General features: G+C 43.0%; 2 protein-coding genes across 2 annotated transcripts; one reads left to right on the plus strand and one right to left on the minus strand.

Annotated features, from left to right (window-relative positions):
* Positions 1-1769: 1769 nt before the first annotated feature.
* On the plus strand, positions 1770-18116 carry clgn (calmegin). Its single transcript, XM_062996322.1, has 15 exons — positions 1770-1867; positions 3093-3263; positions 3363-3436; positions 3554-3612; positions 5639-5780; positions 6128-6215; positions 6290-6482; positions 8645-8834; positions 8909-9022; positions 13189-13345; positions 13431-13646; positions 13734-13850; positions 14320-14482; positions 14727-14842; positions 16231-18116. Exons 2-15 carry the CDS (start codon positions 3093-3095, stop codon positions 16312-16314), a joined length of 1884 nt encoding a protein of 627 aa, XP_062852392.1. The 5' UTR covers positions 1770-1867; the 3' UTR covers positions 16315-18116.
* Positions 18117-20432: 2316 nt separating this feature from the next.
* scoca (short coiled-coil protein a) lies at positions 20433-23950 on the minus strand. Its single transcript, XM_062995357.1, has 4 exons — positions 23845-23950; positions 21989-22063; positions 21821-21901; positions 20433-21004 (listed from the first exon to the last, which is right to left on the minus strand). The coding sequence occupies exons 2-4, from the start codon at positions 22005-22007 to the stop codon at positions 20862-20864; spliced, it is 243 nt and encodes an 80-aa protein (XP_062851427.1). The 5' UTR covers positions 22008-22063; positions 23845-23950; the 3' UTR covers positions 20433-20861.
* Between the last annotated feature and the right edge of the window lie 987 nt (positions 23951-24937).

Consider the following 24937-nt stretch of genomic DNA (forward strand, 5'->3'; position numbering starts at 1 on the left):
CTTGACTTGCCCGCATGCGGCCCAGATGTCTCCTAGTTCACTATAAGACAAGGTGCTAAACATACAGGATTAGACTAGTGTAATTATGGACACATCCAAGTCTCTGAGGATCAATAGTATACTGTACTAAAGAAGCGAGCAGTTCAAACTGCATATCTGCATCCAAAAATGAATAGATTCAGGTCACCAGATTCAACTCCTACTGTGTCGCTGAAATGCCAGCACAAGATTGGATGTGTGTTGGAGCGGACATGTGCCAGCTTGCAGCCCCACCTTGGTACAAAGGCAAACAAAAATTGCCCAGAAGAATGAAATACCGACCGGTCACCACGGTATTATAAATGGACAGACTACATTTTAGCCCAAAATACATCATACAAATGACCGTACAGTTTTGTACCCTCTTTACATTATTAGCTAATAAGGTAAGTGAAATATAATACACTAATAATAGTCATCAAGTAACATGGCTTTGTAGATTTTGGCCCGGGATTATTTCAGGTATCAACATGTCCAGTTAGAAAGCAAAAGCGATTGTGAATCTATTTCACCTGCTTTGGTGCAAATGAAAGTGACAACAGGTGCACCGGAGAGGCAACAGCAAGACAACCACCAAAAAGGAAATGGTTTTGCATTTTGTGGTGGCCACAGATAACTACTGTCCTCATATCCTTCCTGACTGATTCTTCTCTAGTTTTGCATCTTGCTGGTGTCCTTGTTAGTACTGGTATACTGAGGCGGTTCCTGTAGCCCATTCAGGTTGCACATGTAGTCCACATGTCTTATTGCAAGAAACACTTAGGAGCATGGATTAGATACCAGGACACGTCATTACCCGAGATGAGCTGGAAGGGGCCGTAGAAGGGCGTCAACCTAAAAACAGGACCAGTATCTCTTTCTTTGTGTGAGGACTGCCAAAATAACCCCCAATGAGCTACTGGTTTGCATGTCTCTGATCAAATGGTCAGAAACGGATTCCATTGTCTACACGGACCTGCGGTGGGTCCGGTGCCACCCAGAAACACTGGGTGCAATGAGAAGGGCATCTCGAACTTACACATCCACTCACAACCAGGGACAACGTAAAAGTAGCCAACTATCCAGTCTTGTGTTTACATTTACATTTTCGGCATTTAGCGGACGCTTTTATCCAAAGCGACTTACAGTATACAATCTAAGCAACTGAGGGTTAAGGGCCTCGCTCAAGGGCCCAACAGTGACAACCTGACAGTGGTGAGGTTTGAACCAGCGACCTTCTGCTTACAAGTCCAGTACCTTAACCGCTTGGCTACAAGTGCCCTGTATGTTGTATGTTTATGGGAGGGAACTAGAGTACCACAGGGCAGGCAAAACTCCTCACAGACATCTTACTTTATCCGAATGCTCGGTCATAACAATAAGAGCACCTGACACATTTGTACTGAAATGAAAAAAACGTATAGAAAGAAAGTTTATATAATGATTTAAGGCATGTCATGTTTATTAAATAATGCTGAAGTAAAATACTGTTTATAAACGCAAAAAGCAACTCATCAGTGACCCGTAACAACGACTTTTATTTTGACATCAACAGCCAGGAGCGTATTATAACGGTTACGCATGGACTCTAGGGTCCGTATACCAAACGGCTAAATCAATAATACGCAAGTGCACTAGATAAAGTGTAGAAACAGTATTTCTGTACACTACATAGTGCACAAGTATAGGGATTAAGGAGCAGTTTGATAGTTCTTTGCTGTTTTCTTTTTCAGTACATTCGAGTGTACTGTCAGATACGCTGCTTCATTCAAAACGGGTTTAGTCGTAGGGGGAGGGTTTGAGTGTAAAAGAAATTATATTTATTTCTTGTATAAGAAGATACCATACGGTGAGTGATGAGGATTTAATATATAAAAATAATTATATGTGTGGTAGTTGTACATAAAATAAAGCAATGCTTTAATAGTTAATTAGGTAAGTGTCGTCCTGCTGGTACTGTAGCTTTGCGTTTTTGCTTACAATATTAGTTCTTTATAATATATATAGAAAAAAATGCTATTCTTTATGTATTTAAGTATAAATGTTCTTATCAAAACAGGTTACAATAACGTTGTAACAAAATTTAAGATTAAATAACGGGCTCAGAAATTGTAGAATATCTACCGTTAACCTACACAGGCTGCGTCCCAAACCGCACCATGTAGCCTTAATAGGGTCAAAATTAGAAGCGATACTCGTACGGAGTTGACACACTGTCTAGTGCGCTAGTGTGCCGTTGAGGACACAGCCTTAGTTATAGTGTGAATATACTGAAGGAAGGTGTGTGACAGGGCACTTCTGGAGCTCTTTGTCTGTGACTGAAGGTTAGAACCACATTTAATCTGGAAAAACAAGAATATAATTAATAATAATATGACAAAAAGGGTCAAAAATGTGCAGACAGCAGTTTAAATGAATAATGTTGTGGTGTAGGAGGTCCTATAATGCAGTTATGACCTCGTTATAACCTTAATTCCTCGTCATTGATCAGTCATTGATCATGATTGACTACAGCTGGGTTCTTTTTTCTTTTTCTGTTTACATATAAATAGGAATAGGTTGACTGCACCCATTAGACCGAGCAACAAGCATTACAATGGGCCAACAATGAGCTGAATTGAGAGGATATGGTCCCAATAATCTGAAATAATTCAAACTAGCCTTACATGATCAGCAGTTTATAGGCTAAAAGAACAAAAAATGGGATGTTGTATCCTAGTGGTTAAGGTAGTGGACTAGTAATCAGAAGGTCGCTGTTTCAAGGCCCACTGTATACTGTCACAGTACTGTAAGTTGCTTTGGATAAAGGCGTCTGCTCACTAATATGGTTGGTTGTTAAATCCCAGCTACAGAACCGACCACAGAATTTAATGAGCACCTTTATTAATTAACCTCACCGAAAACGGGTCGTTTTGACATGTACGAAGCTGCAATTCATCCCTGGGCTACCGTTCAGAAACCTTTTATATCTAGAGTCACTGCATTGAAAGCATAATTTGGTGTATGGAGCACCAAAGCTGGACCGTTGAGCAGTGAGAGTTTTTAATGAACAATTCGTTATTCCTTTTTGACAGATGAAGCTGTGGTGGGGATGGACGTGCGTCCTGCTTCTGTCCGTCGCTATGGTGACGTGGTCCCAAGAGGAGGCGGTGGACGACGACGAAGAGGCACAAGTGGAGGACGGAGAGGTGGACTCTCAGGAGGACAGCAGGGAAATAAAGGCTGACGAGAACGTCTCATTCCAGGTCAGAGGTCAATAAGTCAATAGGGTTTTTGTTCTACTGATGAGACCCCTGCTGTCTTACGGTCTAATCTGTCTCCTCTCATATCCCTACGCGTTACAGGTCACGTATAAAACCCCAGTACCAAAAGGGGAGGTTTTCTTCTCTGAGACGTTTGATGATGGATCTTTAAGCAGGTAATGAGGGTGAAATGTCAAAATAAAATGTACATATATTGTTTAAAATAAGAGCACAAGCACAACTGAACCTGAGAGACGATGCATAATGGATCACTTTGTCTTGTTTTTGTACAGATGGACGAAGTCTAAGACGATGAAGGATGACGCAGACGAGGAAATCGCTAAGTACGATGGTGAGATTTTACTGTAGTCCAGGCGGCTCAGTTTTCCCCCACAGTTTCTAACCCCTGAGCATTAAAAAAAATCCATTTAAACGTCAATTTAAATCGTAAGTACCGAATGCAAGAGCGGTTACAGTTAAACAATTCGATTGGGAATGTAATAGGAAATACAGATGGAATATACAGATGTTTACATGGTGTTTACATTTTCTGCATTTAGCAGACATACAGTTACAATATACAGCCTGAGCAACTGAGGGTTAAGGGCCTTGCTGAAGGGCCCAAAAGCAGCAACTTGGCAGTGGTGGGGCTTGAACCAGCGACGCTTTTTAATTTCTAGTCCTGTACCTTAACCGCTAGGCTACAACTGCCCATATTCTGTTTATCTTCTGTTAAACAGATAAAAACATAACACCTTTTTTGCCATTAAATGACACTTATGTGCTAAATATGGCGTTAAAACCCAAATAAATAAATGCTAATTGTGCCTTGTTTGGGTGCCCGGCTGGGTTAATAGCACCCCTCATGATTCAGATTCGAGAGTACTAGATAGATCGCAGCGGTGGTAGGGTAGTGCACTGGACTACTGTGCCCGAGCACCCAGTTACTGATTTATTCCGAACTTAAGTTCATGGGGAAAAAATTTACACTATAGAATAAATGGATTTAGGTTCATGTGTGTTTTTAATAATCAATGGGATGAAACTGTAAACACTTTAGGTGTGAAAAAGCTGCTCATGTAAGCAAATAAACTCAAACAAATAAAAAGACTTACTTTAGCCAGATGTTACCATAAATACAGCGGTATCTATCAGTGGGTTCTGGGAGCGGCGTCGAGTTTTAAAGACGTCGAGTTTCGAGGTATTTTTCCTCATAAGGATGTTTGCGGAACCTGTTAATGCGTCCATGGTCCCGTGGAGCTGCAGATATTTTAGTCTCATGTAAAATAATGAGGTTGTTTTTGACACTTAAACACTGAAAATAACACAAATATAATATAAACACACTGAAATACAATTACTAACAGTTACACATCAATAAAAATACAATAAAAGCTGCACTTTAGTTTTACTTCTTTATTGTTTCCTGACGCTTCTTAATGGTGGAGATGCTTGATGTTGGAATACCGTATTATACCGTTCAGCACCGGCGCATTCACATGAAGTGTGACGGCGGTGCACAAAACTTAGCGTGACTTATTGTAGTAAAACAGCGAGTGAGGAATGTGATTAGTGGAGGAACTTATGAGCAGTAATAATGAAGAGAAGTTTAGTGCTCCTGTCTCCTTCTTTTACTACATTAAACCACGTTAAGCTTTATTTTCAACCAGAAGCGTTTTAGACTCTGGGAGAAGCTGATTCTGATTCTCACCATTTCTCAGAAGCTGGAGCTGTAACACAAGTTTAAAAGTGAAACAGGGAGGAGAATCCAGATAAACACAGATACATGTGGAGCTGTAACCCTGGATCTGACACGACAGTTGCACAAACGTCGAATTTAAGAATAAAACAAACTTGTTGAAGGGTGTCGAGTTTAAAATATTTCGAGTTTAGGGGACGTCGAGTTACAAGGACTTTTCTCCAAATGCACTGCACTGTTTCCACCCATGTCTGTATCCTAATCTGAGCACTTTATACACACATACCCATCACTTATTTTATTTATTTTTGACCATACTTCAGTTGTACTGGTTTATCCCCAGTTCATCTCGCACTAAATGTCGTTGTACGTAAGTATAACGACAATAAAGGTTCTTCTTCTCGTACTGGACTCACAAGCGTTTCATTGTGGCACTAAATGTCACTCCTCGTACGTGCCTTATTTTGGTCTGCATCACATGACACACGTGAAGACCAGCTCACATGGTTGGATTGCTGGATTTCACATTGTAATTTGCATTGGAATAAAAGAAGCCCGTTATCAAGAGGACAGAGCTCCGCCCCGAGCGATTCAAATGCAAAACAAATGCGCCGGTGCTTTATTTTATTAAGGTTCAGGTTTTTCAGGCTGACCGTCGTGCTGTGACGTTTGCTTGCAGGAAAGTGGGAGGTGGAGCCCCTGAAGGAGAACAAGGTGGCCGGTGATCTGGGTCTGATACTGAAGTCCCGCGCCAAGCATCACGCCATCGCCGCGCCTCTCGACAGGCCGTTCGTCTTCAAGAACAAGCCGCTCGTGGTGCAGTGAGTAACGTCCCGTGATTTTCATGTCTTACTGATCAGGGTTGCTGTGGGTCCGGTTTCCTTGGAATCACTGGAATCAATGCAGTAACATCCCGAGACCCCCCAGGCACAGCCCGGTCATGCCTGTATGTAGATGCTGATATTCGGGATTTGAACCCTGGATCCAAACAGTAGTGTGCTACAGTACTGTGACAGTATACAGTCTAAGCATTTGAGGGTTAAGGGCCTTGCTCAAGGGCCCAACAGTAGCAACCTGGCAGTGATGAGACTCGAACCAGCGACTTTTGATTGCTAGTCCAGTACCTTAACCACTAGGCTACAACTGCTCTGTGATCTTGTCCCCTCAGGTACGAGGTGAATTTTCAGGATGGCATCGACTGCGGCGGTGCCTACATCAAGCTACTTTCCGACGCCCCCGGTCTGGATTTGGATTTGGTGAGTTCACCAGTTAACCAGGAGTTAACCAAGCTCCTAATACCGGTACTAATATATTCACCCTGGCATTACAGGAGCAGTTCCATGACCGGACCCCCTACACCATCATGTTCGGCCCGGATAAGTGCGGCGAGGACTACAAGCTCCACTTCATCTTCAGGCACAGGAACCCCCTGATCGGAGATCTGGAGGAGAAACACGCCAAGAGGCCCGACACTGACCTCAGGAAGGTGTACTCGGATAAGAAAACGCACCTCTACACGCTGGGTACGCACTGGCACTGGTTTTAATTGTGTTAATACAGCCATGTCATAATTAATCAACCCCAGAACAATATTACTGATCTTCAAACCTGTCGCCAGGGTGTAGGACCTAAAGTTGGGTTACAACTGGGACTCAATAGGTCTGTTTTGAAAACCTAGTGACCCGTCCTGCTCACTACTACCTACGTGATCAGCTGCCTTGGTAGAGAGGATTTTAATAAGACATGAACTCATAATCAGATTATTTAGACGCTCTACAATTAGCTTACTGAGCACAACCCGCTTGCACGCCAGCTAACGTCTCCCTCCGTGTACCGAAGACGCTTAAACCGTCCCTGACGCCCCAGTTTACAAATATACGACACTCAAGCACCTTTGTTCAGATTATACATGACTGAGAATCGATTTACATTTGAGAAGAACTTCGTTGGTTGCTCCGCGTTCCATTCGTCCGCCATGTTTGTAGTTTTTTGTAGTTCTAGCTGTTGGTAGGTGTGCTTGTCAGTTCGCTCTCAGTGCCGGTCCCAAACCCAGAGAGAAATAGGTCTGCGTGGCCACTCAGGTGGTAAAACACACGCTAGAACACCAGAGCTGGGATCTCGAATACATCGTATTGAGTCTTAGCTCTGTCTGCCGGCTGGGCTGAGCAGCCACATGAACAACGATTGGCCTGTTGTTCAGATAGGGGCGGGATATTAAGCCGGATGGGGTCTCTCTCTCTCATAACTAATGCAACTATGACCTCTCTCTCTCTCTCTCTCTCTATATATATATATATATGTACAGTACCAGTCAAAAGTTTGGACACTTTCTCATTTCTGTGGTTTTTCTTGATTTTTTTGTAATTTTCAACATTGTAGATTAATACTGAAGACGTCCAAACTATGAAGGAACACGTATGGAATTATGTAGTAAACAAGAAAGTGTTAAACAAACCAGAATATGTTTTATATTTTATATTCTTTAAAGTAGCCATCTTTTGCTCTCATGACAGCTTTGCACACTTTTTGGCATTTTCTCAATCAGCTTCATGAGGTGCCACCTGGAACGGTTTTCAATTAACGTTTGTGCCTCGTCTAGAGTTAATTTCTGGAATTTCTTGCTTTTTTAATGTGTTTGAGAGCATCAGTTGTGCTGTGCAGAGGTAGAGTTGGTAAAATATAAAACATAATCTGGTTTGGTTAAAATTTTTTTGTTCACTACATAATTCCATACGAGTTCCTTCATAGTTTGGACGTCTTCAGTATTAATCTACAATGTTGAAAATAAAAATAATCAAGAAAAACCACTGAAGAGAAGGTGTGTCCAAACTGGACCAGATATGCTGTGACAATGCCTAAATACAGGAGTAACCGAAAGACAAAAAGTGTTGATTGATTGGTATATTAATTGAAAACACAATAAAGCACATGAAAAGCTAAGAGGACTGAATATGTAACCCTCCCTGGTGAACCCTGATCAGGGTTAATAGGTGCGGTAGGTCAGGTTTAGGGGTATAAAAACACCCTAATGTCACTTTTAATTAGGGATGCATTAATACCATTTTTTTCCCAAACGAGTACAAGTACATGTATTTTTGTACTTGCCGATACCTATTTAGAATGATGGAGTTAATGAGTTAATGGAGTTAATGAGTTGGAGGTTAATAAATATTTTTGCAATGTTGATGTTTTGTTGTTATGTTTTGTAGAGAACGATCAGGTCAGAAATACTGTAAAACGTGTGTGTGTGTGTGCTGATGTATTCTGATATAAACTATATTATCCCCCTGTCCCACCTGTTTACACTCCTCTCCTGTGTTTCCCCTCACACCGTATCCTGCGTTCTCATTGGCTGTTCGACATGTCACTCATTCCCAGTCGCACATCTCAGATCGGATATCTGACGTGCTAGAAAACTCGAGCGAACGCCGAGTCGCTCCCGAGCCGGCAAATCTAGCGCCGACCGGCCGCCGAGTGAAACTCAGGGCACAAATCGTGTAGTGTGAACCGGGCATAACGCAGCGACGTGCACTAGGCTCACGGTATCGGATGTTCAGTATCGGAGCCTCGTTTGCGAGTACGAGTACGAGTTAATGAGCGCGGTATCGGGCGAATACCCGACACCAGTATCGGTACTCGTGCATCTCTAGTTTTAACGTTTGCTTGTTTGTTTTTCCGTCACCAGTTCTAAACCCAGACAACACCTACGAGATGTTCATCGACCAAACCAGCGTCGGCAGAGGAAGCATGTTGACCGACGTGATCCCGCCCGTCAACCCCCCCAAAGAGATCGACGACCCCAACGATTCCAAACCCGCAGACTGGGACGAGAGAGCCAAGATTCCCGACCCGGAAGCTGCCAAGCCCGATGACTGGTGAGGTTAAAACCACGAGTGTTGATATTTTATCTTATTCCAGTGAATCATCCCTGATCTTTCTTCCTCTGTAGGGATGAGGAGGCTCCAACGACACTGCCTGATCCTGACGCGGTGAAACCCGAGGGCTGGCTGGATGACGAGCCGGAGTTTGTACCAGACCCGACAGCTGAGAAACCCGATGACTGGTAATGGATTCATTCATCATTTATTTGTGATCCGGATATACAGACAGCTCGACATTAAATTGAAATCTGAAAGAAAATATCATTAAAAATGCATTCAAGTGGTGGCACACTACTTCAGGCTGTTGGGGACCTGTTTATATGTAAATATAGTTGAGGGTAAGTGCCTTGCTCAGGGGTCCAACAGTGGCAACAAGGCAGTGGTGGAGCTTGAACTATCCCAGTACATGAGCTGTCATGAGGATTTTTTAGATACACTCCAGTCCCAGTACAACACTTTATCCAATTAGGGTCACGGGGGGGGCGCAAGGGCGCAATGGGAAGCTTTTCAATGGGCGCAAGGCACACAGTAACACCCTGAACGGGGGGCGCCAGTCCATCCCATTCATCTACAGGGCAATTCAGTGTCTTCAATTAACCTGACTGCATGTTTTTGGACCGTGGGAGGAAACCGGAGCTCCCGGAGGAAACCCACGGAGACGCAGGGAGAACATGCAAACTCTGCACAGAGTTCGAACCCAGGACCTTCTTGCTGTGAGGCGACAGTGCTACCCTCTGAGCCACCATGCCGGTGGTTACTATAGTAAATCTTAAACCTATTATCTATTGGGATGCAATTTTATCCCCTGTTAAGGCGTCACCACAGTGGAGCTGACCTGCATACTTATTTTGGCCACCCTTGATCTGTAGAACAACTCTACGAAATTATCGCACGCGCCCAGGTGGCGCAGCAGGATATTCCGCTAGCACACCAGCGCCGAGATTCTGACTTCCTCGGTTTGAAACTCAGTGTTGCCACCGGTCTAATTGGCCACCGTATCTGCAGGGTGGGGGCCGGACTACGTGTACTTCATACGCTGCGTGAGGACCCTGATTGGCGGAAGAGACGCCTGTGCAGAATGCAGGGGCGAAAAGAGGAGGGCTGTACACGTGTCGGAAGAGGCGTGTCCAGCGACGTGCTCTCCTCGGATGCAGTCGGGTATCTGAAGTCGGGAGGAAAATGCATTAAAAAAATAAATACAGCCGCTCAGGTGGCGCAGCGGTGAAGTACGCTAGCGCACCAGAGTTGGGTTTCTAGATGCATCGTATCAAAACTCGGCTCTGCCTTTCCGACCGGGTTGGGCGGCAGTATGAACAACGTTGGGCTGTCGTTCAGGGGCTTAGGGGTGGAGTCGGAGCATAAGGTCCTCATAACTGGTACGACTGCGGCCCCTGCTGGTTGAATGACGGCGCCTGCACAGGGCTGAGGAATAACATCGAGGGGGGCGTGACCCTCCGTGCGCAGTGTCTCTCGGTGTATGAACTCGGCTCGTGCGGGTGAAAAATGCAGGCTGTACTGACTGCGTGCCGGAGGGGGCGCAAGTCAGTTGAGTGGCGTCCTCAGTCAGCGGCAAAAAGGGTCGAATCAGTATAGAGGAGCGATCAGGGTAACTGGACACGACTAGAATAGGGATTAAAATTGGGGGGACAAAAAGTGGGAAAAAATAGATAATTAAAAAAAATAATAAATAAAAATAAATAAATACGAACACACAACCACAGAAATGGACGAGACAAAATCATAAGACACCAACCTAACACACAAACACCTATTAACAGGTGAAGCAGAACCAAATGACCTCGACTGCCCGCACCTCAAGAGGAAAAGACACGACACTCGTTATGCCTGGTTCACACTACACGATATTTGCCCTGATTTTTACTCGCCGGCTGCTTGGCTAGATTTGCCGGCTCGGGAGCGACTCGTGTTCGCTCGGCGATCGCTATGTGTGAACTACTCAACAACTGTATTTTTGGACGTGGTATCATTAAACCCCTCGTCACACGTTTGTTTTCGTGACGGAACGTAGTTTGGGAGAGCAGAGAAGCTCGCCTGTGATTCCAGTTGGTGATGGATGGTGTAGTGTGTGACCCCCCATCACTGATCAGTCGTGTAGTGTGAAATACACACCGACCTGAAAGACTCCCGATTACAAGAGATCCAGTCGTGTAGTGTGAACTTGGCATTAAGATATAACCTTGTTATAACCTCTTCACGCCTTTCCCATCCAGCAGACGATACAGGAGGTTTTTTTTTTTTTTCAAAATATCTTTATTGTCATTTTTCTTTTCCCCCCCGAACAGACACAACAGTACAACTGTACGTTATCCCGATGCACATATACACATACACCATCACCCTTCCAATGTAAATCATACAACAATACATGTAAATAAACAAAGAAAAACAAAAATAATAATAATAATAATAAATAAATACATAAATAAATAAAATGAGTACATAATAATAAATTAAAATATAATAAATTAAATAAATAATATACATACACATACAATGTCGAACATTTCACAATGTTCACAGTTTACAGATTTTTATTCAGTGAGATTAGCATTTTTATCTGTCATTATAATCATGTACGGTTCCCAGAGATTGGTAAACTCTCTAGTCCAATAGAGTTTGAGAGTTCCCTTATCCACATTTTCAATGTAGGACCTTCCATGCTCTTCCATGGGCCAGTGATAGCGCAGTGGTTAAGGTACTGGACTAGTAAACAGAAGGTTGCCGGTTCAAGCCCCGCCACCACCAAGTTGCCACTGTTGGGTCCCTGAGCAAGGCCCTTAACCCTCAATTGCTCATTGTGTAAGTCGCTTTGGATAAAAGCGTCTGCTAAATGCTGAAAATGTAAATGTAAATGCTCTTGAAATGGCCTGAAGAAGTCCAAAGTCCAGAACCGGATATTGTTTTGGTGTTTGTAAAAAGTTCTTCGGATATATCCCAAGCAAACATAGTTTGGCATTCAAAGGGATTTTGGCACTAAACATCTCTGACAAACAGTTTATGACATCTCTCCAAAAACTCCATGAATTTTTGTACATTCCCATAAGCAATGAAAAAGAGTACCTTTTTCATTCATACACAGTACAGATATCTGGAATATTAGCAGACATATGGTGGAGTTTAACAGGTGTTATATACATCCTCATTAGCCACTTGTATTGAAGTAATCGAAACCTTGTATTTATTGTTTGCTTTTGTGCTTTAAGACATGCATCTTCCCAATCTGTTTCATCAATGTTCTCTTTAATATCCGTTTCCCATGCATTCAATTTATCCATTACTGATTCTGTGCTACGAGCAACCAATATGTTGTAATATTTAGTTACATGTCCCTTCCCCTCTGAATTCTGAAGTGTAATTTCTTCAAGTTTTGATAAAGGTGGTAAACACACTATCTGTTTATATCTTGAGGACATGTAACTTTTTAGCTGCAGATATTTAAAAAAGTGTTTCTTAGGAATTTTGTATCTTTGGCATAGCTGATTAAAGGATAATAAAGCTCCCTCCTCATAAAGATCCATTATTTTTTGAATGCCTCTCATATTCCATAACCTAAATCCCCCATCTTTTCTGCCCGGTATGAACTGTTCATTACCCCAAATAGGAGTGAACTGAGATAACTTAGGCCAATCTCCCATATGTTTGTGTGCGGCATGCCAAACTGAAACTGTGTTTTTAAGAAAGGGATTTTTTGTACGTCTTTTCAGTGTCTTAATATTAGATGAGTATAAATATAAACTTAATGGCAGATCTGGAATGGACTGTTGTTCAATATCTACCCAGGCAGGGGGTGTTACCCCACTGAAATAGCACGATGCCGCGGTTAGCTGGGTAGCCATATAATACCATTTAAAGTTGGGAAGTTGGAGGCTTCCCCTCTCATAAGGTAAGTATAATAGTTTAAGACGGAGCCTTGCTTTCCTATCATTCCAAATAAATTGACTTAATGATTTATTAAGTCGATACAGGAGGGTTAAATCAAGAACCTCCAGATTATAAAATAGTTCCTATTTTTGCACGGAATGGTCCTCAAACTACCCCCCCCCCACACTACAAAGACAACTTCACCTCAGTACCCCCCCCCCCCAAAAAATGCTTAAATTCTAAGTAAGCAGCGTATAAGTTAACACTAGTCACACAAACGCTCTAACCACTATACTTGTCCACAAGTAAAGAAATCAAGCGACCCCCTACTTTGATGTTTGAGCACAATACCACCAAGAATATGCCATAAATGTACTTATAGATGCCAGCATGACAATAAAAACAAACAATGGGATGTTCCAGATTAACTTGAAGTTCAGTAAATCACTATCATCTACGCTCACAGGGACGAGGAGATGGACGGTGAGTGGGAGGCTCCTCAGGTTCCTAACCCAGAATGTCAGACCGCCCCTGGCTGTGGCGAGTGGAAACCTCCCACCGTTAACAACCCCAAGTACAAGGGCAAGTGGAAGGCCACGCTCATAGACAATCCCAACTACCAGGTAGGTACTGCTTTTAGACTGAAGTGCTGCTTTTGCCGTGCTAGTGCAATAAATCCTTGTATAAACCATGTCGTGTTCACACAAGGGTGTGTGGAGTCCACGCAAGGTTCAGAATCCGGACTACTTCGAGGACCTGGAGCCGTTTAAGATGACCCCGTTCCGGGCCGTGGGGCTCGAGCTGTGGTCCATGACCTCCGACATCTACTTTGACAACTTCATCATCACCGCAGATAAAGAGGTGGCAGACCGCTGGGCAGCAGATAGCTGGGGGCTCAAGAAACTGGTGGCCAGCACCAACGAGGTAGGAACGTCGATGTATTTTGCACGGATTTTATCATGCTGTAATGTTATAACGCAAAGAGTTTTTATCTTTTTGTCTGTCGTTCAGCCTGGGGTGTTCAGTCAGCTAACACAGGCAGCGGAGGAGAGGCCGTGGCTGTGGCTGGTCTATATTCTGACTGTCGGACTCCCCGTTGGTCTGGCCGTTCTCTTCTGCTGGCCCAAGGTAAGCACTCGTCCACTCGGGCAGGACAGTGACGTGCATGTGACAATATGATTAATGAACCAGATGCGGGAACCATCTACCTGGCGTAATTGGCAGTGTCTGCAGGGAGGGATGGCCGGAATATGTGGGCGGGGGTCTTCAAACGCCGTGTAAGGACCCTGATTGGCGGATAGAGGCGCCTGTGCAGAGTGCATGGGTGGAAAAGGGTTCCGTTAATGGCTGTGCGCTGGTCGGAGGAGGCGTGAGCAGCAATATACCCACCTCAACTGCAAAAACATCGGGGAGCCCAGCAGCAGAAGACAACGTGACTACGATAAATTGGGAGAAAAACTCATAATATATATAAGATATATAAGATTCTGATTAATATTAATGAACATTTTTACCACTTTGGTCGTTTTATTCTCGAGCATGATGTGCTTCTTCGAGTACACTCATCGTTTGTTCTGATTGGTTCTGTGTGCTGTAGAAGTCCGATGATGAGTACGTCTATAAGAAAGTCGACCCGCCCAAGACGGAAGTCGTAGAGGAGGAGGAGGAGGAGGAGGAGGATGACGAGGAGGAGGACGGAGAGGAGCAGGAGCAGGAAAGCCAAGAGGGTAACGATGAAGAGGAATCGGCTCAAGCTGCAGGTCAGTAAAGAGACCGGGCCATTGACCTGGCCGGGCATTCACACACACAGTTAGCAATGGTTGAGGGTAGGGAAGGTCGGGAAGGAACCCAGATCCAGTTACCCACTGCGCCACCGTGCCACCCATATTTTACTCAACGTTTTTGTTTGTCTTTATTGCCTCTAATATTAAAACGCACGCGAGGTGAAATGTAGATTAACCAGAGCAACACGGTCCAATGACGTTTTGACGCATTATCTTTCAGGGGACAGCAGGACCGAGGACGCAAACGAGGCGGCTGAAGGAGGCGCTGCGGATGAGGAGGAGGACGAGGAAGAGGAGGAGATGAGTAAATCGAATGGCACTCCTTCAGACGATGAGGTACGACCTCTCGGTTTAAATATACGAGTGTGGTTTATTTGTAAATTGGGGCGTTTTCGGGAACACGGAGGGAGACGTTATCCGGCGTGCTAGCGGGTTTGAGCGGCCTGATGCTAACCGTGTTAGCTTAGTAAGCTAAAACTGCAGTGACGTAAGTAGTGCGTCTAAATAATCTGCCTTCAGTATTTATTAGTGGACGCTTTTATCCAGAGCGACTTACAGTTGTGACACTATTCAATCTAAGCAATTGAAGGTTAAGGGCCTTGCTCAAGGGCCCAACAGTGGCAACTTGGCAGTAGTGGGGCTTGAACTGGCAACCCTCTGATTACTAGTCCAGTACCCTAACCACTAAGGTACAAGTGTACAAGGGAGTAAGGAACGGTTGTGTTTTGACTGCATGGCAGTGGTGGCAAGCTGTAGCCTAGTGGTTAATATACTGGACTAGTAATCAGAAGGTCGCTGGTTCAAACTTCAGGACCATAACACACAGCTTTTATGAGTTTACGTGTTACAAGACTGAACGACATCTCAGTATCGAGCACTCTGATTGGCTTAGTTATGTAACCGAGCGTGGTAGTGATGCACTCGCTTAATAAAGAAATAAATACTCGCTATATTCACAAATCGTCGGGAGCATTTAACACTTTATTAACTTCTTCTGTTACTGTACCGAATAGCGGACAGCTAGAGTCATCGCGTTAGCCGAGCACGCTATTCCATTCACTATGGAAGCCCCAAAGGGTCAAAACACACTCACTTCGCGTACAAACGTCCATCAAACCATCGTCACGATACAAGCACAGAAAAGTTTGTTACGGTTACAACACGCATACAAGTACGGTGGCTCATAAACAACAAACCAGATGTCATTTAACCAAACGATCTACAATTACTACCAATCTGATACGGCACCTAAAAAATAAACGCTCAGTCGAATACAGCGAGTTTATTATTATTATGTGATGAGAAGAGGAACCGGCCGTCCGCTAACACGGCAGAGATGCTGATTTTCCTCAGAAAGAACCTTCACTTCATTCTGAGTGTTCTAGTGTCACTGCTACACTGCTGCACTAAGTTTGTTTACTTTTATTTTGTAAAAATAAAAGAACATTAAGCAATAGTTTGGATGCAGGTAATGTTTTCCCTACAGCACTGCAGAGCTATTCAGGTGTTAAACATGTACACTGGATTAATGTGAGTAACTGTAATGTAGTTGAAGTGAGCACTGTGTGAACAGTATTATCCAGTTCTTATCTAGACAATATCTAGAAAATACAAGTATCGGTTTGAGACTCGGTTTTGGATCGGGATCAAAATGAATGATCGGGATCGGGAACATCGGGACATCCCTAGTAAATGCGTGGTTCGTGTTCTGGTGTCTTGCGCAGATGAAGGAGGCCGACGAGGGAATGGAGAGCGCCGCAGACGGACACAAACAGGCCGTGAGGAAGAGAAGAGTACGGAAGGACTGAGGTCCGAGCGTCCTCACCGATTCTCCTGCGATCTCTGGCTTTTTCCTCCTCTCGCCCCTCCTGCCTGTTCCAGCGCTGCATGCCACCGGCTTCGGAGAGTCGCCAGGCTGCGCGTCCTTCCGCTGGAGCTCCTACGACCTTCCGCTGACTCCGTCTTCCTCTCTCTTACTGGTTCCTCCAGGTTCTAAGTTCTTGGTTCTGTTTTGAACACACTCGGGTTTTTCTGATGGAGTTTGGAGCTGTTCGTGTACCGCGACACGAGTGTGTTAGAGACCGGTGTTCAAGGTTCAAAATCTCCATGTTTTAGTTTTTATTAGGGTTTTTATTATACTGATTATAAGTAAGCGCACTGAATCTATTTATTGTTTAGGAAATGAAGTATTTAAAGTATTAAATTAATGTAGAATATTTGAGGAACTTGTTTTGTACTGTTCAGCAGTCGATCTGTTTATAGTGAGAGAGTTTGGCGTCTGATGATTTGTGGTCTGGCAAACTGACCATGTGCTATTTTGACATATCCAGTATATCATCGCTGATCGATTACATTTTGTATCTCCATTTATTTATTTATTTATTTATTTATTTATTTATTTTAAAGGAATTATACTTTATTTTGACCCATAGAAATTGACATCAGTATCAAATTATTATAGTCTACCGCTCGAGGGAAGCACATTTATAATCGACCCGTCTTGCTATTTTAATTCAGCGATCATTTATCCTGGTCAGGGTTGCAGTGGCTCTGGTTCCACTCAACCTGGACAAGGTGGCAATCCATCACAGGCTTTCGGTCATCATCCCCACCCCCTCAGACACAGCCCGTCATGTATGTGCAGACGCCCCACCGGCTGGCCGATAGAGCCGCAGAGATTCCAACCCGGGTTGTAATAGACGGCTGCGCCACCCGAGCTCTCCTACGTAAATAAGTAAATGATTAAATACTAAATACCCATGACTAAAACTAACACTCGCCCCGTCCACACGCGTGCAGTATCGACCGCTTCTTTTCACCTGCGCCAGGCAGGCACCGATCTCCTTCATCCCACGTCTCTGTGCAGCACCACCGATCAGCCAGTAGAGGTCATAACTGCAGCAGTTATGAGGAATCCCTACAGCATTCGCACCCTCGGACAAGCCGATCGTTGTCCGTACAGGCGTCTGGCATGCCGGTAGCACGGCCGAGATTCGAACTTCATCAAACTGTGAAAATACACGACGGTCCAGTTCAAATGCTGCAGCTGAGGTCAAAAGATGAAACCCGCTTGTAGGAGACGTGTAAATTGTAAATTCATGGTGATTTAAAGCTGGCTTGACTGCGGACACTGTCACATACGTTCAGTATGTTTTTTTTTTAGTGGATCCTGGATTATATCCGACCATCAGGACAAATTCTCTGTAAGCACAACGTGACTCTCTGTACTCTTTATTTATAGACGGTTGCTTGTGCAGATGATTTTGGAACCTGACGTGGATTAGCAGTGGTTTCAAGTGACTCTGCGCTTGGAAAATCACACAGTAAACCCATTAAAATATTATTATTACAAAAAAGAAGCCGAATAAAATGAAATGAAATGCCGGCTCTGCCACGCCACGTCTCGTATAAGCGTAAGTTCACTTTTTACTTCAGCTCTAAGCGACAGCCGCGTGTACCTGGATCGTTTTCAATCACTGGTCAGTTTTACATCCACAAACCTGAACGTAAAAGCACAACAGACCCGAGCGGCGCTGTGGAGCTGAACTATAAACACATTTCCTGTTAAACAGAACGATTTAGAGATAAATAAAATGTCTTTTTTATTCTATTTGTGCTGTTTTCTTTCTTATCTCAGTCCAGTCAGATCCAGTTTCCCACTAATATCTTCTACAGAGCTACTGCTGCAGAGCTGAGATTCCCCCTAAACCCCCTAAACCTTACAGAGTTCACTTACATTATGCTTTTATGGAAATGGGGTTTGTATAAATGAGTATATATGGCCATAACGTTACCAATGAAGCTCTATATTTTCTAAAGTTATTATTTATTATTATTATTATTATTAACTAAAGTTGGGCAGCTTGGTCTGAATGAGCATGTGCAGTTTAATCTTTTAATCTGACATGGCCCATATACACCCATCAGGCATAACATTACTCACTGTCCATTTTATCAGCTCCACTTACCATATAGAAGCACTTTGTAGTTCTACAATTACTGACTGTAGTCCATCTGTTTCTCTACATGCTTTGTTAGCTCCCTTTCACCCTGTTCTTCAATGGTCAGGACCCCCACAGAGCAGGTATTATTCAGGTGCTGGATCATTCTCAGCACTGCAGTGACACTGACATGGTGCTGGTATGAGTGGAGAGAGTTTTTAAACACCTCACTGTCACTGCTGGACTGAGAATCGTCCACCAACCAAAAACACCCAGCCGACAGCGCCCCGTGGGCAGCGTCCTGTGACCACCGATGAAGGTCTAGAAGACGCCCGACTCAAACAGCAGCAATAGATGAGCGATCGTCTCTGACTTTACATCTACAAGGTGGACCGACTAGGTAGGAGTGTCTAATAGAGTGGACGGTGAGTGGACACGGTGTTTAAAAACTCCAGCAGCGCTGCTGTGTCTGATCCACTCATACCTACCTGCTCTGTGGTGGTCCTGACCATTGAAGAACAGCATGAAAGGAGCTAACGAAGCATGCAGAGAAACATGAAAGTGCTTCTATATGGTAAGTGGAGCTGATAAAATGGACAGTGAGAGTAGAAACAAGGAGGTGGTTTTAATGTTATGGCTGATCAGTGTAAATCCCCCCCACTAACAGGTGTCGTGATGAAGAGATAATCAGTGTTATTCACTTCACCTGTCAGTGCTCAGGATGTTATACCTGCTCGGTGTAGATGCTGTATTATTTCCTTCAGGACCAGTTAGACGACCCTCACACCCAACACCAAACTCAACCTCCCTTTCTCCCTCCTATATGGCCAAAGAAGATCCTTGCATCTGATTGGCTGTCAGCTAGTCATTTAAACATTTGACTGGCTCTACTGTGGAGCTCAGTCAGCTTTATAACATACAGTTGGCCATGCTGTGTAGTTTGGAACACAGCCCAAAATTACTACGGGTATTACGTCTAACTGCTGCTAGTCTGTATCTCTCATCAACTATAACCCAGTCTGTACTGTAGTGTGATATTCTTGCTGTTGTTGTTGTTGTTTTATTGGTGTGTGTGTGTGTAGCAGCTATGCAGATCTATAAAAATACATTTCCATTGTCATTTCCTGCCAACGCTTCTGTGTAAATGAAGTGCAGAGCAAACGAAGGTCCGAGGCGTAAATGTTCTGCAGAAATCGAACAAGCCGTGGATAAAAAGCACTCCGGCAGATCGATATCACTCAGCGCGGCCTCCTCCTCTCTTTTACTGTAAGCTAGACGCTCCGTTCCATTTATTACTCGTCTCTCATCCCAGCCGCCCTTCCTTTCTTCAAGCTCAAGCCCGTGATCCCTTCTACAGTCTCCTATTAGAGACAAGCTATTATTCCAGTTCCATCCCTTCCTCTAGATTCTTTCAAAATAGCTTACAAGTGAAGCAGACTCTTACAAGAGCTGCATGCGACCTTTCGATTACTAGTCCAATACCTTAACCACTAGTCTACAACTGCCCATAAAACGTTTTTGGAAGTGAATTGCAGCTTAGAGGCTCCAGATCTGCTGGATCTGTTGGTGCTTATTGCTCAGACTTTAGCCTTCAGGGAGAACAGCCTGTGCTGGGCAGGATCCGAGGAATTTGTTTGCGGCTGTTGGTAGCTCTCTACACTATACAGACGATACGGTACACGGACAAAACACTAAGCAGAAAATGTACAAACTATAAAGTGCTGGGTAAAATTTTACACCTAGAAAAAGCAGCTTTTCGTAGGCTACATATAGTTTTATACACGCTAGCTGATTACTGACTCGCACCGAGAGCACGCAGGTATGTTTTAAGTATATTGTGCCAGGTAGCCTGGCATAGAAATTTGAAGATTAATGCCTAGCTGTGTTATTTAAAACCCCTAGACATCTAGCTAAGTGATTCCCAATTCGTTATTGGTTAGAAACCAGCACAGTGTTAGATGGAATGTTAATATAATAAACATACAAAAGATTGAATGACTTTATTGCACGTTATGCGTCTTAGTCTTCACCAATAATCAATATCAGCGTCTTTAATCATGCAAATTGCTTTGGAAGAGTGATAGAGGCACCTCATGCACTGTTATAGTTCTGTGCTGCAAAATGCATGTTAAATCTAAACAGATCCGCGGCTATAAAATAAAAAAATACACATTATTAAATGTAAAACACTGCTGTTCCAGAGCAAAGTGAGAGTCCAATGTGTACCAGAGACTCGTCAATCACTCCGCATACAAGATTAAATAAAGAATAGCAAAGAATAAAAAACTATATACACAAACTAATAGAAATAAATCCCAGGATCAGTTTTAGTGCATGTGCATGCGTGTCGCTAAACTCGAGCTTGTGCGTCCTGGCCCCTGATCCTCCGTCAGACGGAGACCGCTGTTCCGCGATTATTTCCGCTTGCTCTTGGTATCTGTGGTCTGGAACACGCTGGAGGCCGACATGAGGTTCTCTATGTACTGGCCCAGGACCTGGTTCTCCGATTTCAGCTTCAGGTTCTCCTCCTTCACGGCGTCCACTCGGGCCGAGAGATCTTGGAGAAGAGACAGGAGGAAGGTCGGATCCATTAGGGAGGCTAATGGTCTTTAAAGGGCTATTATGACCATCTTAGTCTTGGTCTGTCCACAGCATTGGGTACGTCTAAAAACTACTCTTTAATACAACAGTTCTTATATGCATTTATTCCCACTCACTGGTTTGGTGTTATTACTGCAATAACACCAGTCTGATGAGGGCTGAACACATGCTTCCTGCACCAAACTTCATATTCTTGTAAATATCACTCTGATATTCATTCCCTCCCAGAGGGAAAAGCCAATTATGCTCTCCGTGACTCCCAGCTATAAATGGACTGGCCTTGTCAGGGGTTAAACTCACAATTGCTGGACAATTAAACACGACCACCTCTAGCTACTAAATCAGGGCCCGCCCACATGGTCCGGTCATCCCGCCCTAGCAGACACGGTAGCCAGTTAGCGTCTGCCGCAGGCACTGCCAATTATGCCCGCTAGATGGCGCCCAGCTGACCGGTGGCAATGCCGAGTTTCGAACCGAGGAAGTCAGAATCTCGGCGCTGGTGTGCTAGCGGAATATAATATGATTTTTAAAATGATTAGAGAGCTATGCAGATAGAAATATTTTTATTAGGCAAAATAAAATGAATTAAATAAATAAAATAAATAATTTGAGCATCGAGTGAGTGGGTCTGTAGAGTCAGTACTGATATTCAAGGATGAAGAAAATTATTGCAAAAGTTTATAATAATAATAATTAATTCCAACAAGGGTCTTTTAAAAGCCCCTTATATATATATATATATACAGTATATATATATATTTTACAGCTTTACCTTCTAGCGTGTGCTGGAGCTCGAGCACTTGTGTAATAAGTCGTGTTTTCTCCTCCTGCTCGGCCTGATTCTCCATGTCTCCTAGTTGGAAACAAACATCAATAAAACACCAACACACTTAAAGTTTCACAGTTTTACTTAATTGACGTGGTTTTTAAATCCACTTACCGTCAATATTACAGTTCATGGTGGAGCGGTGGTCGTCTTCTGGTTTAAAGCTCACTGCTTCCTGTCCACGATCAGCTAAGATCATATAAAATATAACTCAGGATTAGGATCAATTCTGTGTTATTTTTCCTGACTGGTCATAATGGGAAAGCTGGTAATCATTAGTCCGGCACTCCAGTCGTTTATTATTATTCTTTTAAACATTGGCATGTGTGGTGCCCGTCCACAAGTGTTACTGTGAGAATGTAAAGATCAGATCAGTCTGTACTCAGAGCTTTAATATTTTTATTTTAATATAATGATACCACATGATCTAAACTGAACCTAGTTTAGTTGTTTTTATTACAGCTGTTTTACAGTCTTAAACACCACGGGTGAAACTTTGCTCTTTAATGAATTAATTATACATAAATAAATATAATTTAAACATTCTAAAATTAAAATTAACTACCCTAGAGAGAACACACCGAACCGAAACATGACATTTATGCGAATTTTAGACTATTTTCACTTCTAATTACATGAATTTGCCATATTAGAAAGAAAAGAAATACAGCACCGATTATCACTTGCAGTTTATCAGTTGCACTCTATCCAGGGTGTATTCCCATTATTTGGGAAAATATAAATTATTTTATAAGCTACACATACCACACTGATAAACTTTGTGAGTTTACAATTACTAACTGTAGCCCATTTGCTGCTCTTAATCAAAAGGAATCACCAAAAGACCCAAATGACCGGATGGTGTTCGAGTGGTGGACCATTCTTGATTCTTAGCACTGTAAGGACACTAACATGGTAAATACATGGTATTGTGTTGTTCCAGTATCAGGCATCAGGTGCAGCAGTGTTGTTGGGATTTTTAACTACTGTTTAAACTTACGGGCCTCTTTATCTGCACTATTCTCTCCCTGCCGTTGACATTGAGGTTGATCTGCAGGACCATGTTATTATTATGTGGCATTGCTGGGGTCCCTGTTACTCAGTCAGTAACTGTATACCCACAAAGATAATCTGTATGATATGTGTAGCTTACAAAATAATCTACATTTTCCAAAATAATAGGAATACACCCTGGATAGAGCTCCACCTCATAGCAGGGGAACAAACACCTAAACATTCAGTCCTGTCCTGCATATTCCTGCCTTGTGCCTAGTGTTTCTCAGTGGAACCGGACCCGCTGCGACACTGGCCAGGGGGCCACTGATAAAGCAATTGTTAAAAATAAAATAAACATTAAAATGAGTATTTTTTGAGCAGTGCATACTTAGAAGACCATAATAAACATCTAAAAGAACTCACTTTAGATGTGTTAAAAATATTAGATGTTCCTACAGTTCGAAGCTATAAACACAATCTGCAAACAAAATCCCAAATAGGCAGAAAAATCCGGAACATATAAATAAATAAAATATTACATGACATGAATGCACTTTGTTTACATTAATATTTTATATATTTTTATTTAATTATACAAATTAAAGCCGCCTAGCTGTAGGCTACATGTTCACTTTGACTGGATGTATACTAGGATGACAAAACGTGCTTCTAAACAGTTAAATAACCCGTTTAAAGAGTTAAATTACCACTTTATTATAAATAAATAATTTAAAAAGTTGGACATTCGGTTTATTTTGCGAATAAACTTTACAACCGTTGCAAATATAATGTAAACAAACTTACACCTTGGTAGTGCACACTACTTAGAAAAGTTAGAGCGGTTTGGGACGCGGCCCGTCCCCTGTGCTAACTTGCTAACCAAGCTAAGACTCGCTTATACCGAATAGGTTTTAATTCAAGACCAGACCCGGATCAACACTAAATGAATCAGGTAAAGCGTGTATCGTTCTTACCGTTTATCAGCGATTATGTGGAATAATTGAAATGCTTTAGCGAAATTGCTGCAAGTAAATAAACAGCCCGCAAAGCGGATAGCAGCGGCGATGACGCTATGATCACAGTGAGGGTCCGAGTGGGTTCAGTCAGTGTAATGATGAGTGAAACCGCTAGAGGGAGACAGCGTGTTACAATAGCTCAGGGAGCGCTATTGTTTACATAGAGCAGCTAAAAATAGTAATAAAAACTTAGTCAAATCTATTTATTTACATTCAGATTGATAGTAACATGACATTGTGTCGACTTCTTGTCACTAATAAAGAAAACTGGTAGTTTTAAGTCTTATTTGTTGCTGCTAACATAACCAACCAACCATTGACGTTCTTCCAACCGTGTTATTGACGTGGTTGCACTTCAGCTTTATGTCCACAAAGTTTAAAACTTACAAGAGCTTTTTGGTTTTTAATTGGTATTTGGCTGCTTATTTTAAGACTTCTAAATTTCAGTTGAGAGAACAGATCTTAAAAAGCTTAGAAATGAGTAAAAACAAACACTAATCTGAATGGTTTGCGAAGGTTCACTCCTAATAGTGCATAAACCTCAAATTATTTGTACTAGCAAACCTCTGTAGCCGAAATACTTTTATTTTCAATGTGTTTTCCTCCCCAGCCTAGTTGTATTGAATTACCCGATCATATTTCACCTCCTGCAGACCTCCACTCCTGACCAAGGAGGGTTGTAGGGTCCTGATACGTCCCGCGCTTTGTTCCGTATTTTTATCAGTGGGAGAGAAATGCAGCAGATTAGACTGAGACAGGGCGACAGGTATGAAACAGAAGGAAACTGCTGCTACCGTGGGAATTAGACAGTGTTTGGTTATTATTTTAAGTAGTGTTCACTTTTAGTCTTAGTAACGCCATGTGTGCGCAGGCATATCAGCGTAATAACCTGTTTATTACTCTGCTGTTTGAGTAGCGCAGTGGGCAGAGCGCATCGCTTATATTTTTCCACCCTAGGTTTGAATCCGTCCCCTCCCCTCCCAGATTTTCTCACTGCCCCCCTAAGCATCGCAGTCCAGAACTTCAAGTGTGAAGATGGATTATGTAAAAA

Source organism: Trichomycterus rosablanca, chromosome 5 (assembly GCF_030014385.1).
Source record: "Trichomycterus rosablanca isolate fTriRos1 chromosome 5, fTriRos1.hap1, whole genome shotgun sequence".
Lineage (NCBI taxonomy): Eukaryota > Metazoa > Chordata > Actinopteri > Siluriformes > Trichomycteridae > Trichomycterus > Trichomycterus rosablanca.

What these genes read in the sequence shown, in the direction of transcription:
- scoca (XM_062995357.1), bottom strand. An exon ending in GCTCCAGCACACGCTAGAAG is followed by an intron (nt 21,005 to 21,820) that starts GTAAAGCTGTAA and finishes CTCTTCTCCAAG; the next exon opens with ATCTCTCGGCCCGAGTGGAC.
- clgn (XM_062996322.1), top strand. Translation starts at nt 3,093, where the DNA reads ATGAAGCTGTGGTGGGGATGGACGTGCGTCCTGCTTCTGTCCGTCGCT. An exon ending in AACGCACCTCTACACGCTGG is followed by an intron (nt 6,483 to 8,644) that starts GTACGCACTGGC and finishes TTCCGTCACCAG; the next exon opens with TTCTAAACCCAGACAACACC. An exon ending in TTCTCTTCTGCTGGCCCAAG is followed by an intron (nt 13,851 to 14,319) that starts GTAAGCACTCGT and finishes TGTGTGCTGTAG; the next exon opens with AAGTCCGATGATGAGTACGT.